General features: G+C 43.2%; 5 protein-coding genes across 5 annotated transcripts; 1 reads left to right on the top strand and 4 right to left on the bottom strand.

Moving 5' to 3' along the window:
• Positions 1-110: 110 nt before the first annotated feature.
• Positions 111-4,129, bottom strand: V865_006443 (uncharacterized protein; the record flags this gene model as incomplete). The annotated part of the gene is made up of 15 exons (XM_066230202.1): positions 111-387; positions 471-756; positions 817-902; positions 958-1,079; positions 1,150-1,281; positions 1,344-1,463; positions 1,519-1,659; positions 1,732-2,207; positions 2,293-2,500; positions 2,579-2,655; positions 2,714-2,816; positions 2,881-3,157; positions 3,224-3,412; positions 3,490-3,676; positions 3,766-4,129. The coding sequence occupies 15 exons, from the start codon at positions 4,127-4,129 to the stop codon at positions 111-113; spliced, it is 3,045 nt and encodes a 1,014-aa protein (XP_066086299.1).
• Positions 4,130-4,485: 356 nt separating this feature from the next.
• Positions 4,486-6,568, top strand: V865_006442 (uncharacterized protein; the record flags this gene model as incomplete). The annotated part of the gene is made up of 8 exons (XM_066230201.1): positions 4,486-4,731; positions 4,854-4,900; positions 4,965-5,141; positions 5,224-5,280; positions 5,384-5,540; positions 5,673-6,130; positions 6,258-6,421; positions 6,516-6,568. The coding sequence occupies 8 exons, from the start codon at positions 4,486-4,488 to the stop codon at positions 6,566-6,568; spliced, it is 1,359 nt and encodes a 452-aa protein (XP_066086298.1).
• Positions 6,569-7,021: 453 nt separating this feature from the next.
• Positions 7,022-7,980, bottom strand: V865_006441 (uncharacterized protein; the record flags this gene model as incomplete). The annotated part of the gene is made up of 6 exons (XM_066230200.1): positions 7,022-7,110; positions 7,205-7,314; positions 7,380-7,398; positions 7,464-7,538; positions 7,673-7,686; positions 7,952-7,980. The coding sequence occupies 6 exons, from the start codon at positions 7,978-7,980 to the stop codon at positions 7,022-7,024; spliced, it is 336 nt and encodes a 111-aa protein (XP_066086297.1).
• A 703-nt stretch (positions 7,981-8,683) lies between these two features.
• On the bottom strand, positions 8,684-10,440 carry V865_006440 (urease accessory protein UreG; the record flags this gene model as incomplete). The annotated part of the gene is made up of 6 exons (XM_066230199.1): positions 8,684-8,893; positions 9,026-9,147; positions 9,273-9,491; positions 9,662-9,732; positions 9,879-9,957; positions 10,197-10,440. 6 exons carry the CDS (start codon positions 10,438-10,440, stop codon positions 8,684-8,686), a joined length of 945 nt encoding a protein of 314 aa, XP_066086296.1.
• Positions 10,441-11,598: 1,158 nt separating this feature from the next.
• On the bottom strand, positions 11,599-12,831 carry V865_006439 (uncharacterized protein; the record flags this gene model as incomplete). Its single annotated transcript, XM_066230198.1, has 1 exon — positions 11,599-12,831. One exon carries the CDS (start codon positions 12,829-12,831, stop codon positions 11,599-11,601), a length of 1,233 nt encoding a protein of 410 aa, XP_066086295.1.
• Between the last annotated feature and the right edge of the window lie 285 nt (positions 12,832-13,116).

The following is a 13,116-nucleotide window of genomic DNA, read 5'->3' as shown; positions in this document are numbered from 1 at the left end:
GTGCATCTCCATACTCGCCATCGTTATGGGCTGCCTTGAAACCAAAATATACATCATACAAATAATCATCTATCACAATATCAGAAACACATTCCTCATCAGACCGCAAACTACAAAGCTAACTCATCGTCCTCGACCTCCTCTTCGTCCAATATACCCTCAACCTCTATATCCTCCTCGCTCTCTTCTTCTACCACTTCCATCGTCTGATTCTTCAATTTTGGCTTTGCTTTTGGTTTCCTTGGGGTTTCATCTTCATCCTCATCCAAATCACTTATTACCGAGGGAGTGACTGAATCTCTACCTCGTCGAGTAGAAGCAATTGACGATGCGCGTCTGCCGCGTTGAGAACCTACTTCAGATAGAGTATCGACATCTTTTTCCTCCCTGCGTTTGGACACAAACACATGCAAATTCAGCACCAAATCAAGCCGTTTCAATAGTAGGTAAAGAGAGGTATATATACTCACACATCATCGATGAATCCCCATAATTCCTCAATCTTCTCATTCTCACTCGCCTCATTCCTAAATCCATCTTCACTATACTCTTCCAGTTCGGGATATCGTTTTAATAAAACACCTTCAAATCTCACCAGAGCATTCTTAGAAAGAGCATCGCCGAAAGGTCTTTTCGCTCTGATAGCATGGATAAGTGCCAATTGCGATTTCAAACGCCATGATTCTACCGTATCATCGTCGGATTCAGGAAGGTTCAGTTTAGATAAGAACGAAAGCAAGGCTTTTCGCATCTCCTCTACGATAGCAGAACAAATTAGATGGACATTTGATGACATTCAAGTTAAAAGTAGCTCACTTGATGTTTCCGTCAGTAGAGATTCGAGTATCTGCTCGGCCAAGTCCAAATGAATAGCAGTATCTATCCTGACACCTCCTCGTTCACTGTACGCACCAGTCAGCTTATCATCCAGACGCAGAATGACCGGCGGACACTTACACTGTCTTTTGAGGGTCTAGCCAATCGACCATCATCAATCCCATCTGACTTATAGGGGGCATCTCCTCATCTTCAGCTTCCTCGGAGAGTTGAGCCAGGAGGCCGAAAGTATCGGAAAAGATCTGCCGAGTAGAGCGTTAGTATCAGTAATGTGGAGGAGCTCGATGTTGCGCGTGGATTTATAGCACTTACAGAAAGCATTCTTCTCTGGTTCTCTGAAGCAGAATAGCAGTAGATCGGCAAGAAGTAGGTCAAGCATTGTCGAAGAGGTTGATTATCTGCTGTCTCGGGTGAGAAATAGAGCAAGACAAGTGATTGGAGCACCTAAGACGGATGGAAGAGCAATTAAGCTTTCGTGTGTCGAAGTACAGAGTTGGTCAGCTTACCGTCTCATCCGATATCATTCCTGCTAGCATCAGCTTAGCTACACCTTCACAAGCGACAGCTTGCACTTCCGGTGAATCTTGGCTCAAGACATGTCGGACGAGCTCTACGACTTTATCCGCCTGTGATCAATCCACCATCAGCTACGATCCTACCGAATCAGAGAGGTACACTCACCGCCATAGTGTTGGAAACAAGATCATTTATATCATGAAGCATGAGTAAGTCAAATACTACCTGACAAACTTTCACTTTCAAGTCATCGTCAGCTGCTGTAAGCTGTTGAATGAATAGTCCAAAGGAGTTGGCTGCCATTTTCTATCGTGCACAAAACCAACTTATCAGCCGATGACTCTACCCCGATAACGGACAGAGGACTGAGGCACTTACAGCATCGATCATGCAGCACAGTCCCAGACATATCAACCCCTGATCTCTCAGAGCAGGTTCCTCCTTATTCCTCACAGCAGGGATGATCAAATCCGGTAACAGACCGTGGAAAACCGAATTATCCTGTAAATTCGTATTTACCCTTTCTAATAGGCTGATACAAATCAACAGACATCTTAGGTCGATCAAGCCAGCTTTCGTCCTTTCTTCTGGATCTTCAGAGTTGAGCCTCTGTGAAGCCGAGAAAGTCGATTTTCGACGGATATTAGATTGGTCACTTGTTGATGACATTTGACTATCCGATGGTCCTTCCTCTTCACCCTCTTCGTTGAGATCTTCTCCACCTGCTCGCAGTTCTGTGACTACATCTACTACTACTCTGATCAAGTCCCTTTCACCATTAGCGATCTTAGATAAGACATCTAAACATTTCGGGATGAGCGGTTCGGGCAGGTTGACTTGAGAGATCATTTCACCTGGACACGTATTCCCCATGACATCAGTCAGTCTTGATATCAACATGAAATCGGATAGACTTATGTAGGGGAAGGAGGGACTTACGAGCAAGCTGGAACATCTTCCTTCTACCGATCTCATCTGCATAATCGAGATTAACCGCAAGTTTCAGTAATTCACCAACGATGAACGCTCGATCGGTGATATCTTCATCTCCGTCATTCGTGGATGCGACCAACTTATTGTACTCGTCTTGTATGCAGAATGCAAGTGCCGTCACTACAGGTAGAGCTTCTTCAAGTCGAACGTCGTCCTGATTTACCAATAGAACATGAGCAAAAGATCAGATCAGCTCAGCCAAGGAAGAAAGGGGTCTGGAAAGCTAACATACCTTGTTTGAGATGCAGTGATCAACGAATACCCTGGCCAAGAAAGCTTTTTCAGGAGTCAAAGAGGTCCAAAATTCATCTGCAACAGATCCATGAGCTATCGTCGCTTACAGGCAGCACACCACCAAGTAGCTTACCATTGAATTCTACTATATCGAGTATTTCAGGTCTAGTGACAAATACCGAGATCAGAGCGTCTTCTGCTACTTGACTAGAAACCACGTCGAATCGTGATAGGAACTGTATGCAGAAGGCACATCGTCAGCTGGAAATCATCCAATATGGTCAATTTAGACCAACTGACCTCGATCATATCGCCGTCGACCAAATCTACCCAACCGCCCAACATGCCCGCAGCAGCCTTCCTGACATTCCCTTCTCTATCTCCCAGACCATTCCTCACTATCTCCTCTCTTTGGGCGATCGACAATACCCTCGGATCAGGAAGGGAAGTGGCAGATAAAGAACCAGCATAGACCGTTCGTCTGAGAATCGGATCAATGTCCCTTGTTCTAGCTAAGATGTGCGGGAGAGTAGTGGGGTTTCTAGGTAAATTGTACAGAGCTGCTCGACGAACCTCCCTAGAAAGTAGAAATACGACGCATTAGCTTTGCGGATTCCATGCTGGGATGAGAGATCTAACTCACGCTGCAGGATCGTATCTTAGGAGATCGAGTAACACCTCTCCTAAAGATTCTTGACCTTCTTCCAAATCATCTTCATCTTCACCACTTTGTAATTTCGCTAGACCCAATGCAGCTTGAACCCTCACAGCAGCTTCTTTATCCCTTGCTCTATTGAGCAACGATTCTCTCAATAAAACGTATAGATCTTCACTGAAGATAGTGTCCATTATCAGTAAACAAGATTGACGTGGAGATATTACCCTTTTGAATGGAAATATCATACTCACTCCATCTCACCCAAACCATTGATCATCGATACAGCTAACAAAGTTACTCTGAATCTGACATTCTTATCCTTCGCCTCCATCCCTCTCAAAAGATGTTTGAGTAACTTGACGATGAATCTAGTTGAAAAAGTTTCGACCCCTTCTTCTTCGTCTTCTTCTCCCTGATTTTCAGCTTTACTCGCAGCGTCTATAGACCGAAAGACACATCCCTCAGCTTAATTGGCCATGAATCGAGGAAGGATAGTTGAGCTATTCAGTGTGAGAGAGGGAACATACCTTGTTCAGTAGAGTAAGCTACATAGCTCGCAACAAATTTTACCACTCTATCAGCTCCTGCTATTCCCTTCTTGATCGGTAATACCCTATTGACCATTTCTATAAATGCATTATTGAATGTCCTTTCCCCTACCAACTTGATTCCTTTGATCAGCTTGATGCCCTTGGAAGTATCTTCAGTGATTGTAGAGCATTGCGATTGGATCTTATACAGGGATACAATGTTCTTCCGATGGTTCGCAGTGGTATGTTGCACCTGCTCGAAGATGGGTGGTAAGAGGGTAGGGAGAGTTTCGGTCAAAAAGGAAGGCGTGAGTGCACGAGGGCGATTCTTCTTGAATGATGTTGTTGTCACAGAGACCATCTTGGTCGGTGATCTTCCTCACGAGATCGATCTTAAACTAATTTGAAGGTCGATGTGGATGTTTAAGCAGTATGAGAGATCATGCAAGAGCGATTTGTTGATGATGATTGTTGTTGCGATTTTATTGTTTGTTTACTTCACGCGTGTCTCCGGGATATTACGTAATCTTATTGTCATTTAACGCGTCGAGTGTGGAAAAATCAATGAGAGTGATGAAAACAAAAGTCAAGATGGCGTCAACAAACATTACAACGACTACCTGCATCCTTGATCAGCTCCCAATATTCTCCACTTGGATCTGCGTGCACTCTTCTCTCAGACTTTTCAATCTATAGCTTACATGCGCCAGACTCATCATGTCACAATCGAATCGTAAACCACCTAATTCCCAGATACTCCCCGGATTCCCATTGTTGGGCCTACCAGAACTGATGGAATGTCTATCCGCCCTCGGTATCCCAGCGCAGATGGAGGATCTCACCAAGCCGACTGCGGGGACCACGCAGGGGATATACGCAGGTCTGATAGAGGCTTTGATGGGTGCGCCGATGGAATCGATCGAAGCTCCCAAGCAGGCTTTACTGGGTATGATGGAGTATAAGGTGAGACATTGAACACACACATGACTTCATGACCATTGCAATCAATCTGGCTCCTCTCTGGTCATATGACCTGTAGCACAAATGAAAATTGAGCTGACGATGTTAATGGTAACATATGCTAGGACATGTACAATGATGCACTTCAATTCACAATGTTCTTCCGACATGTGTAAGTGTCTACCCATCCAGGAAGAAAGGTCTGTGCAATGCTAAAACTCCACCTTCCTATTCAGCCGAGACCTAGCCAACCTATGTGGAATAACCAACTTCTCTCTTGCCGATCTCACTCGACCCGAACCAGCAAGGTTCAAAACTGTTTTAAGTGGAATAATGAATTTCGCTAAATTCAGAGATGAGAGAGCACATTTTCAAGCTCAGTTACAGGCAAAATTGCAGGAACAAGCTGAGAAGTGAGTAGCGATCTCGTTTATACCAGCTTCCAGAAGCATCGTATCGTCAAATAAGAGCTGATCAGGTCCATGGAACGAGTAGAACGGTATCGTTGAGGCAGAAGATTGATCAGGTCGAGAATGATATCAGTGAAATAACGTGAGTGTATTTCTTACTTCTCTTAGAGGCGATGAGATGTAATGCAACAGTTTGGGAGGGAGTTGGGAAGGTCTTCAGCTGATGATGCGTCCACTAATGGCAGTGCTCGAAATGCCGCTGAGAGACCACAGTCTGAACAAGCTCAGAAAAGGAATGACGGACTTCGAGCGGAGCTCATGGAACTGAGATCACAGCAGATGAAATTGAGTTCGGAAACAGAGGACTTGAAAAAGGAAAGACAGGCATTGATGGATCAGGCGGTGAGTCTGGTGTATATGACATGAACCATCCTTCTGTCAATGGCTGTTCGAAATCAAACGCAAATTCAGTATTAAGGATCAATTCAGTAGCAAATATACTGACAATCATGATTCTCATATCTACATTCATAGGCACACAATGCTCATTTAAATACACAAATTCAACAACAAATACTCTCCGTCAAATCACGTCTAGTCCAATCTCCCGATCGGATCAAAAAACAAATCAGTGAAATGTCCATTTCACTCTCATCTGAAAAAGCCAGATTATCTTCTTTCCAATTGAAAGCCAGAGAGCTCTCAAATCGATTGGAAGTTATAAATTCCTTAGAACTAGACTTGAAAAACCTGATCGATTTACAGAAAACGATCGAGGCGCAAAAAGTCAAAATCGAAGAGGCGAAGAGGAATAGGACGATCGGTGAGAGTAAGAAAGAATCGAAGGAATTGGAATTGAAGAATTTACAATCGAGAAGTGATCAGTTGAATAAACAGATTGAAAATGCCCAGAATAAGTTGGATAGACAACAGGAGTTGACAAACGAGACTAGGGAGAGACATAATAAGAGATTGGCAGAGTTGAAAGCTGAGTGAGTGATTCACAACTATCGGATCGTTTTGATATCTCTCTCTTTCCACTTGGTTTTTATATTGTTTCCCTTCCAAATATATGTTGTTCATATACATCGAAGCTGACATATCGATGCGACAACGTAGATACACCGTGAGGTCAAAAGAAAGAGGAGTATGGCAAAAACAGCGCGATTTATTATCGGCCGAACAGAAAGAATTGGAAAATGAAATGTCAAATTTCATTCAAACTCACGAGAATGAAATCAACGATTTGTTACAGGAATATTGGACGATGAGGAGACAAGCTGGTGAGTAGTAATCGTCTCTCTCCTAATAACAATCAACGACCTCGTCAACGAAGTTAGCTTATACATCTTGTTTTCTTTCGATGTGATGTGATAGAGGATTACATGAATACCATGTCTGTCAAACTTGGTCTACAAGTCAAGGCATAGAAGATCTAGTCTCAAACAAATATTTAATAACCTCTTCTCTTGTATGAGGCTTTGATTCCTGTGTTACAACCTTTCAGCCTGGATGTTTGTCAACTTGACATCGATAAACATCCCGTTTTCTTTGTATTTGGGTATTTTCTCAGTTGTATATTCTCGTTTCATGCAGTGTTACTAAGATTTAGTACTCCGATCGCTTGCCTTGCTCCGTTTGAACCATCATTGCAGCTTCTCACATAAATTTCATATTCTTGTGCTTCAACTAACCTACCACCGCTAAGATACATACAAAATCAACGCCTACAACGGAATAAGATACAATCCAAAAACACCTTCACTTGCGCCTCCTGTCACCCTCAGAATAGTAAAAGAAAGAAAGAAAGAAAGAAAGAAACCTCTAATCCTATCCGAAAAGAAGGTCAGTCAATCTATTCGATCAAAATGGATTGATATTGATCAATAGAGGTTGGTGGTTTTCTCTTTCTTCTTGCTGGCTTCTTTCTTACCATCCTTGTGAAGTTTGGAGATTTGTTTCTTCCAGCCGACTAATAATGCCGATAATCCACAGAATCAGCAAGTCAACCACAATCACTATCACCGTTGGACTACACACTGTGTTGAGGCGAAATATACACTCACAGCAACTCTTACAGTTGGCGTTACCATGAGTCTTACACATGAAAGTACCATCTTTTTGGTTCTTGAAATGTGCGGGAAGTTCGAGGGGACCTCTGGGTTTGGGATCGAAGCTGAGTCGGGAGATACTGATATCAGCTTGGCGTAGAAGGTGCAAGTTACGGTGACAGATGCTTACCCCATCATAGCATCGTTATCTGTTGATATACAGATTTTACTTCAGCTCATGTCATATACCCTAGAAGAAGAAGTGGACACTCACCCTCTCTAGCGTCGAATTCGCATTGTTGACAAACTTCAAGACCGTGCTCGCAGAAGAGAGCGTCGTTGATTTCGACTAAAAGGGTGATTAAGTAGAGAGTTAGTATAGTCTGATGGAGGGGTCGTACTACGTATTTGAATGGGTGGTATATTATGATGAGTTGGAAGTGGATAGGAAACCGACATAGAGTACGATAGTCTGTCACTTACTAGATTTATCGGTACTGTACAAGAGAAAGAAGAGAAGATGCGGTAAATCAGCGTCGTCCATATACGCAATGAAAAGGTGATCAAGCGTAAACAACGTGAGTATCACCTTCCCGGAATGATAGGAAGGATGTTCTTGAGTATGAGTATGAGTATGAACGTGAGGAAAGCAGAAGAAAAAAAAAAAAAGAACATCATCACCTCTCACCTCACCGTCTCTCTCGCCCGCAGCACCGCCTCCTCCCCTCCCCCGTGATAAGAAGGGTAGTAAGGATTACTTACTCAGTGGGAGAAACACCGAGATCAGCCATGATGAAGTCTGTATATGTGTATAAAGCAGAAGGACTTAGAGGGACGTTGAACGGTTTATATGGAGTGAATTAGGAGGTTGTATAAATGCAAAAGAGGAATAGGATTCATGGGGATGATCAGTATATATACTGGTCGGGTGACTTCGTACGATAGCATACCTCGAGGCATAGTATGCTACCAAGGTTGGATCAATATCACAAAGGAAGTCACTTGACTTCTGTCGTGTGAATTCGCACTACTGTTAACCTAATCTACTAACACTTTAGCTGGACACACCGGTTACTCAGAAAAACCAAATGATCAGGAGAGAAAACCAAATTCCCCATGGAGACTCCATAACCCATATGGAAAAAGGTACCATCACATCACTATCCCATGAGTTACTTACTACATCAGGCAACTCCGATCCCACAACGCAAGGAGATGAGAAGCAAAAGCACACAAGTCGAGGATTCCCATTCACGTGATCTACATATAGATCGTTATCTAGGTGGTATAGATTCAAGACATGAGGTATATCCATTCTCAAGGTATATGTTGGTATATACAAGGATCATATTCTTCCTGCTTGTCATCACATGCGAGACCTCTTCGTAACATTCAAGTCGATCAATCCCGTTGATCTATCTATATAACATCTTCTCAGTCTTGGGAACCTCGATCCTGTGATCTAATCTCCCTCGTGATTCGGTCCAACCCTATCTAAGCCTTATCTTTCCCCTTACCCTTACCCTTCCCATCCTTACCTGCCGCACCACTAGCTTTCCAAGCACTCAGAATCGCATCGATAACATCCCTCACTCCGTCGTTGTGCCTCACTGATGTAAATAGAGTAGGACCATTCTCACGCATCTTCGCTGCATCACGCTTCATCACGTCTAGCGAGGCCCCGACGTGAGGAGCGAGGTCGATCTGCGAGAGAAAGTGAGATGATCGGCATTGATTGATAATCAAGATTGGGTCGGAATAGTATGGATGTGAATCAGAGTATGGTGAAAGGTAGTGCCAAGGATGGGGAGCGTTTCTTTCCGAACAACAACTCACCTTGTTGACGATCAACAGATCAGATTGAGAAATACCAGGTCCACCTTTCCTTGGAATCTTATCACCTCCACTAACATCAATCACGTAGATAATATAATCTGCGAGTTCTCTAGAATAGTTGGCTAGAATAAAACGGATTGTCAGCGTGATTCTACAGCTTGGACTTGTTTTGCACGGAAATATAGATCATCCTTGATTTACTGTAGTTTCTTCCCCAACTCATGAAGATCTATTCGAGCCAACTCACCAGCCAGGTTATCCCCTCCACTCTCAACGAACAACATCTGACATCCAAATTCCACTTGCAATTCCTCCAATGCACCCATATTGGCACTGATGTCTTCCCTAATGGCAGCATGGGGACATCCTCCCGTTTCGATCGCTCGGATCCTCTCGGTCGGTAAAGCCTCGTTACGGATCAGGAACTCTTGGTCTTCTCGCGTAAAGATGTCATTGGTCACGGCGGCTGTTTGGTATTGAGTGCGATAAGAATGACATTGGATGATAAATACAGCGAATGAGTCGTAGTAAGAGTGCATTGGAATGGAATAGAATGGAGTCAAAGTTGATGAGAGAGGGACCAAACGGATGTGTTAGCTATGATCAGATGTTTATGATCGATAGGCTTAGACTCACCAATGTTATATTCATCCCTTAAAGCTCTACAGAGAGCCAAGAGTAAAGCAGTTTTACCTGATCCTACGGGACTGAGAATTCGCAAGTGAGACAGAGTACACATTAGCTCTTTAGATCTTGTTTGACAGTAATTATTTCATATAAGTATAAGGGGCGAAGAGCCCATATACGAAAGTATGCTATGTTATAGCTAGCCAAAAACAGATAAATGACTCACCCTCCTATACCAATTGTGAAACCCCTTTCCTCCCAATCCCTTCCTGAGTAATCTGGCATATCCCTTTCTGAGAATTTACCTGGTGCAGAGAGGACATGATGATCAGCATGAGATTTCATATTCCGTATCGTCCTGTTTGCTGAAGCAAGCCTTTTTCTTGGCATTTCTCCTTCCCATCGCAAATACAAATCATCACCTTTCCCTCTCCAAGGGGATTGCCGCTGCATCTCATTATTATTCTACTCATGCTCATACGGTCACGCTAGCCTTCCTCAACTCTAGCTCTCAAGTTGGTGTAGGTAGATGCAAGCGACTCACCAGCATGTTCCAAGTGCTCATGGGTATGTCCATGTTCGTCGGGCGTCCATCCATCGTGAGTATGAGAGTGTCCATTGCCATGATCGTGTGAGTGGAGGGGCGAAGCATCATTGGCGGAAGAAACGAATGAGACGGGTCTGGAAGCATCATCACCTTCGTGAGAGTGGGTATGAGGTTGATTCTGAGCTGCGTTGAGGGCTGAGGTAAGTCGGTCCGAGAACTGACAGACTGGTTGGGAGGTCATGGCGGATCACTGTAGATTGGAGTTATCGGAGAGGGAAGTGAGTCTGTATGGCTTTGTGTATGCTACAGTCTTTTGTGTAGAAGTAGAGGTATGTTTGGTGATATCACTAAGCAAGTGATGAAGTATGCCCACTGGTCAACAAGTGGAGTGGTAGTGGGTATTTCGAGGAATGGAATAATACAGACTGTACCTGTAACGGTGTAAACGCACGGACCCTAATTTGTTATGATCCAGTACATATAGTACTACCCCCTTACCCCTTGTTCCCTGAATAACGCATGTCCAATTCACAAATCACAATTCATGGGGGAAATGGATACTCCAGAGCTAACAGTCGTATATAACGTTATAAGTGTACATGCCATACATGCACGTCTTGATACCGAGCCTGCTCAATCAGTGTTCTTCTTCTGCACTCTACCTGTCTGTACGTGGTAAATGCTTATCCGCTATTCAACTAATCCTCACTGGACATCTGTTAAATCGCCGCGAAGAGGCCGGAATAAAGCCTGGCTTCATCGATATCAACGTCTCTATGAAATGTACGTGGAGGAACGCTGGACGTGTCCCGATAAAATCTGATGTCGAGACCTCAATCAGATACCCAAAATCTAAAAATGCAAATACAAGTACTGCATGCGCATATTTGCAACTGTGGACTTAAGAATCAAGAAGTCCTTTGTCTTGCACTTCACCTAAGACACTCTAACACTCTGATTCTGTCTTCTTGGCCAAGCAAGTATGCTTCGAACGACCAATCAGCTGGCATTGAAACAGTAAATTGTTTACAACTTCCAGCTGATTTTGACTACTTACGTACAGTATCAAGCATGTAATGATCGTGGTCATTTCTCATCTATCACAATCATGGAATATCCTAAATCATGGCATATGGATATATCGATAGGCCAGCCAAGTATCCCAAAAGAAAGGCAAAAAAGAGGGACAGAAGATAGACGATAGACAAATTATGTATATCAAGGGGAAGTCGTCTTATAGGTTTCCGCTTCTCCCGGTTTCGTAATGTATCCACTATAGAATGTATTTCCCTTCATGGAGGTGGATGAGCAATCAGCAATCAGCGATTAGCAATTAGCATCTAGATATGGATATGGATATGGACTATGCAATAATCCTGAGAGATACAACACAGTGAGACTACTCACCCCCGCTAGTTGTATAACGTCTGTTTTTTAATATCTGTTCTGTCACTTTGGGATCTTCCTCAAATCCGGATTCTACATTACCCTCATCAATCGAGGAGATGTTGACGGGATACACCTCAGTGTCATTTGTACCAGTCGCAGAAACGGGGGTGTCTATGCCTTTCTGAACATCTCGATGCCGATATCGATCCCAAAGGCTCGACCACTCATGAGCAAATACCGGTACATCCTCATCAATACCGTATCGCTCATCGAAATCATCTTGAAAGGCATTCCCAGTATTTACCTCTTCATTCTCAGCTCTTTGCAGCTCGTTCTCAAGATTGGTAATCTTCTGTGAAACTTGTTGAATTCTCTGATCCATCGTGAAAATTGAATTTTCTACCATTCTCATCTCTGATTCAACAAGGGATAAACGACATTTACGATCTCTCCGATTATTTTCAATCATCTTATATTCAATCCATCTCTCTTTCATCTTACGATCTTCCTCTCCCTCTGATCCTTGCTGACCAGGTTCACCCGCACTATCCTTCAAACAGCTTTTGATCGACTTTGATTGAAGTGATCGCAACTGTTCGAAACAATCTTGACAAATTGAAAAATAAGATTGATGATACATTTCCAAGCCATATCTTGGTCTGTAGAACGACTTTTCCTCCTCATCTAACAGACTTGCATCTGTCGCAAGCTGTTCTTGTCTTTGTTCTCGCATCTTATTCAATTTTTGAAAAATACGTGGATTGGTTGTTGACACTTTCCCTTTTCCAATGGAATTTTGGTTTCTCCATAAATCATTCTTTCGCCTTTGGATATCCCTCTGAATTTCCAGGAGAGATAATTCAGATTCGAGATATTTGTCTACAGTATTTGACACTTCCCTCACGAAGCCTTCGGTAAACAAGTCCCGACGAGAGGTCTCCCCAAGGCTCTTGTATAACATGCTTAAGGTGACTTCACGATTTCCGAATCGAGGGGCTTTCGAAAGAGAATTTGAATCGTTCAGTAGAGGTATGGAATCATGATGAATACGATTCCATCCATATCCATCTGCGTCATCTGAATCGTCGGTATTGACAGGTCTGATTCGGTAGGATGGCTCAAACGAAATTACATTACGAGCCGAGCTCGTTCCATCTTGACTACTGTCAAGAGATACATGTCGAACGTTAATCTGATATTCCTCATTGGGATTTTGATCACCATTGATGATGGTTATGGTCATGATGGGTGGCCAAGTCTATAGCTGTGATCAGTTGCATATACTCCCGATCAGCATCTCTTACCGACAAACTTGAGATAGAGGGATTGGAGGTAGATGATTCATGACTTACTTCGCTTATGAGATTTGGACAAATTTGCTGTTTTGGAATGAAACAGGACTGTTGTCACTGTGTAACGGATGATCTGAAGTGATATTCTGTTTCTAACAGGAGTGCTAGGAGAAATTCACTTCGGACACTCCTAAAATATACCTTCCATCCTATCATAGCGGAATTTGAAAAGTACG

Source organism: Kwoniella europaea, chromosome 2 (assembly GCF_036810445.1).
Source record: "Kwoniella europaea PYCC6329 chromosome 2, complete sequence".
NCBI classification, from domain to species: Eukaryota; Fungi; Basidiomycota; class Tremellomycetes; order Tremellales; family Cryptococcaceae; genus Kwoniella; species Kwoniella europaea.
The sequence above is the reverse complement of the archived record's forward strand: the minus strand, read 5'-3'. Positions and strand labels throughout refer to the sequence as shown.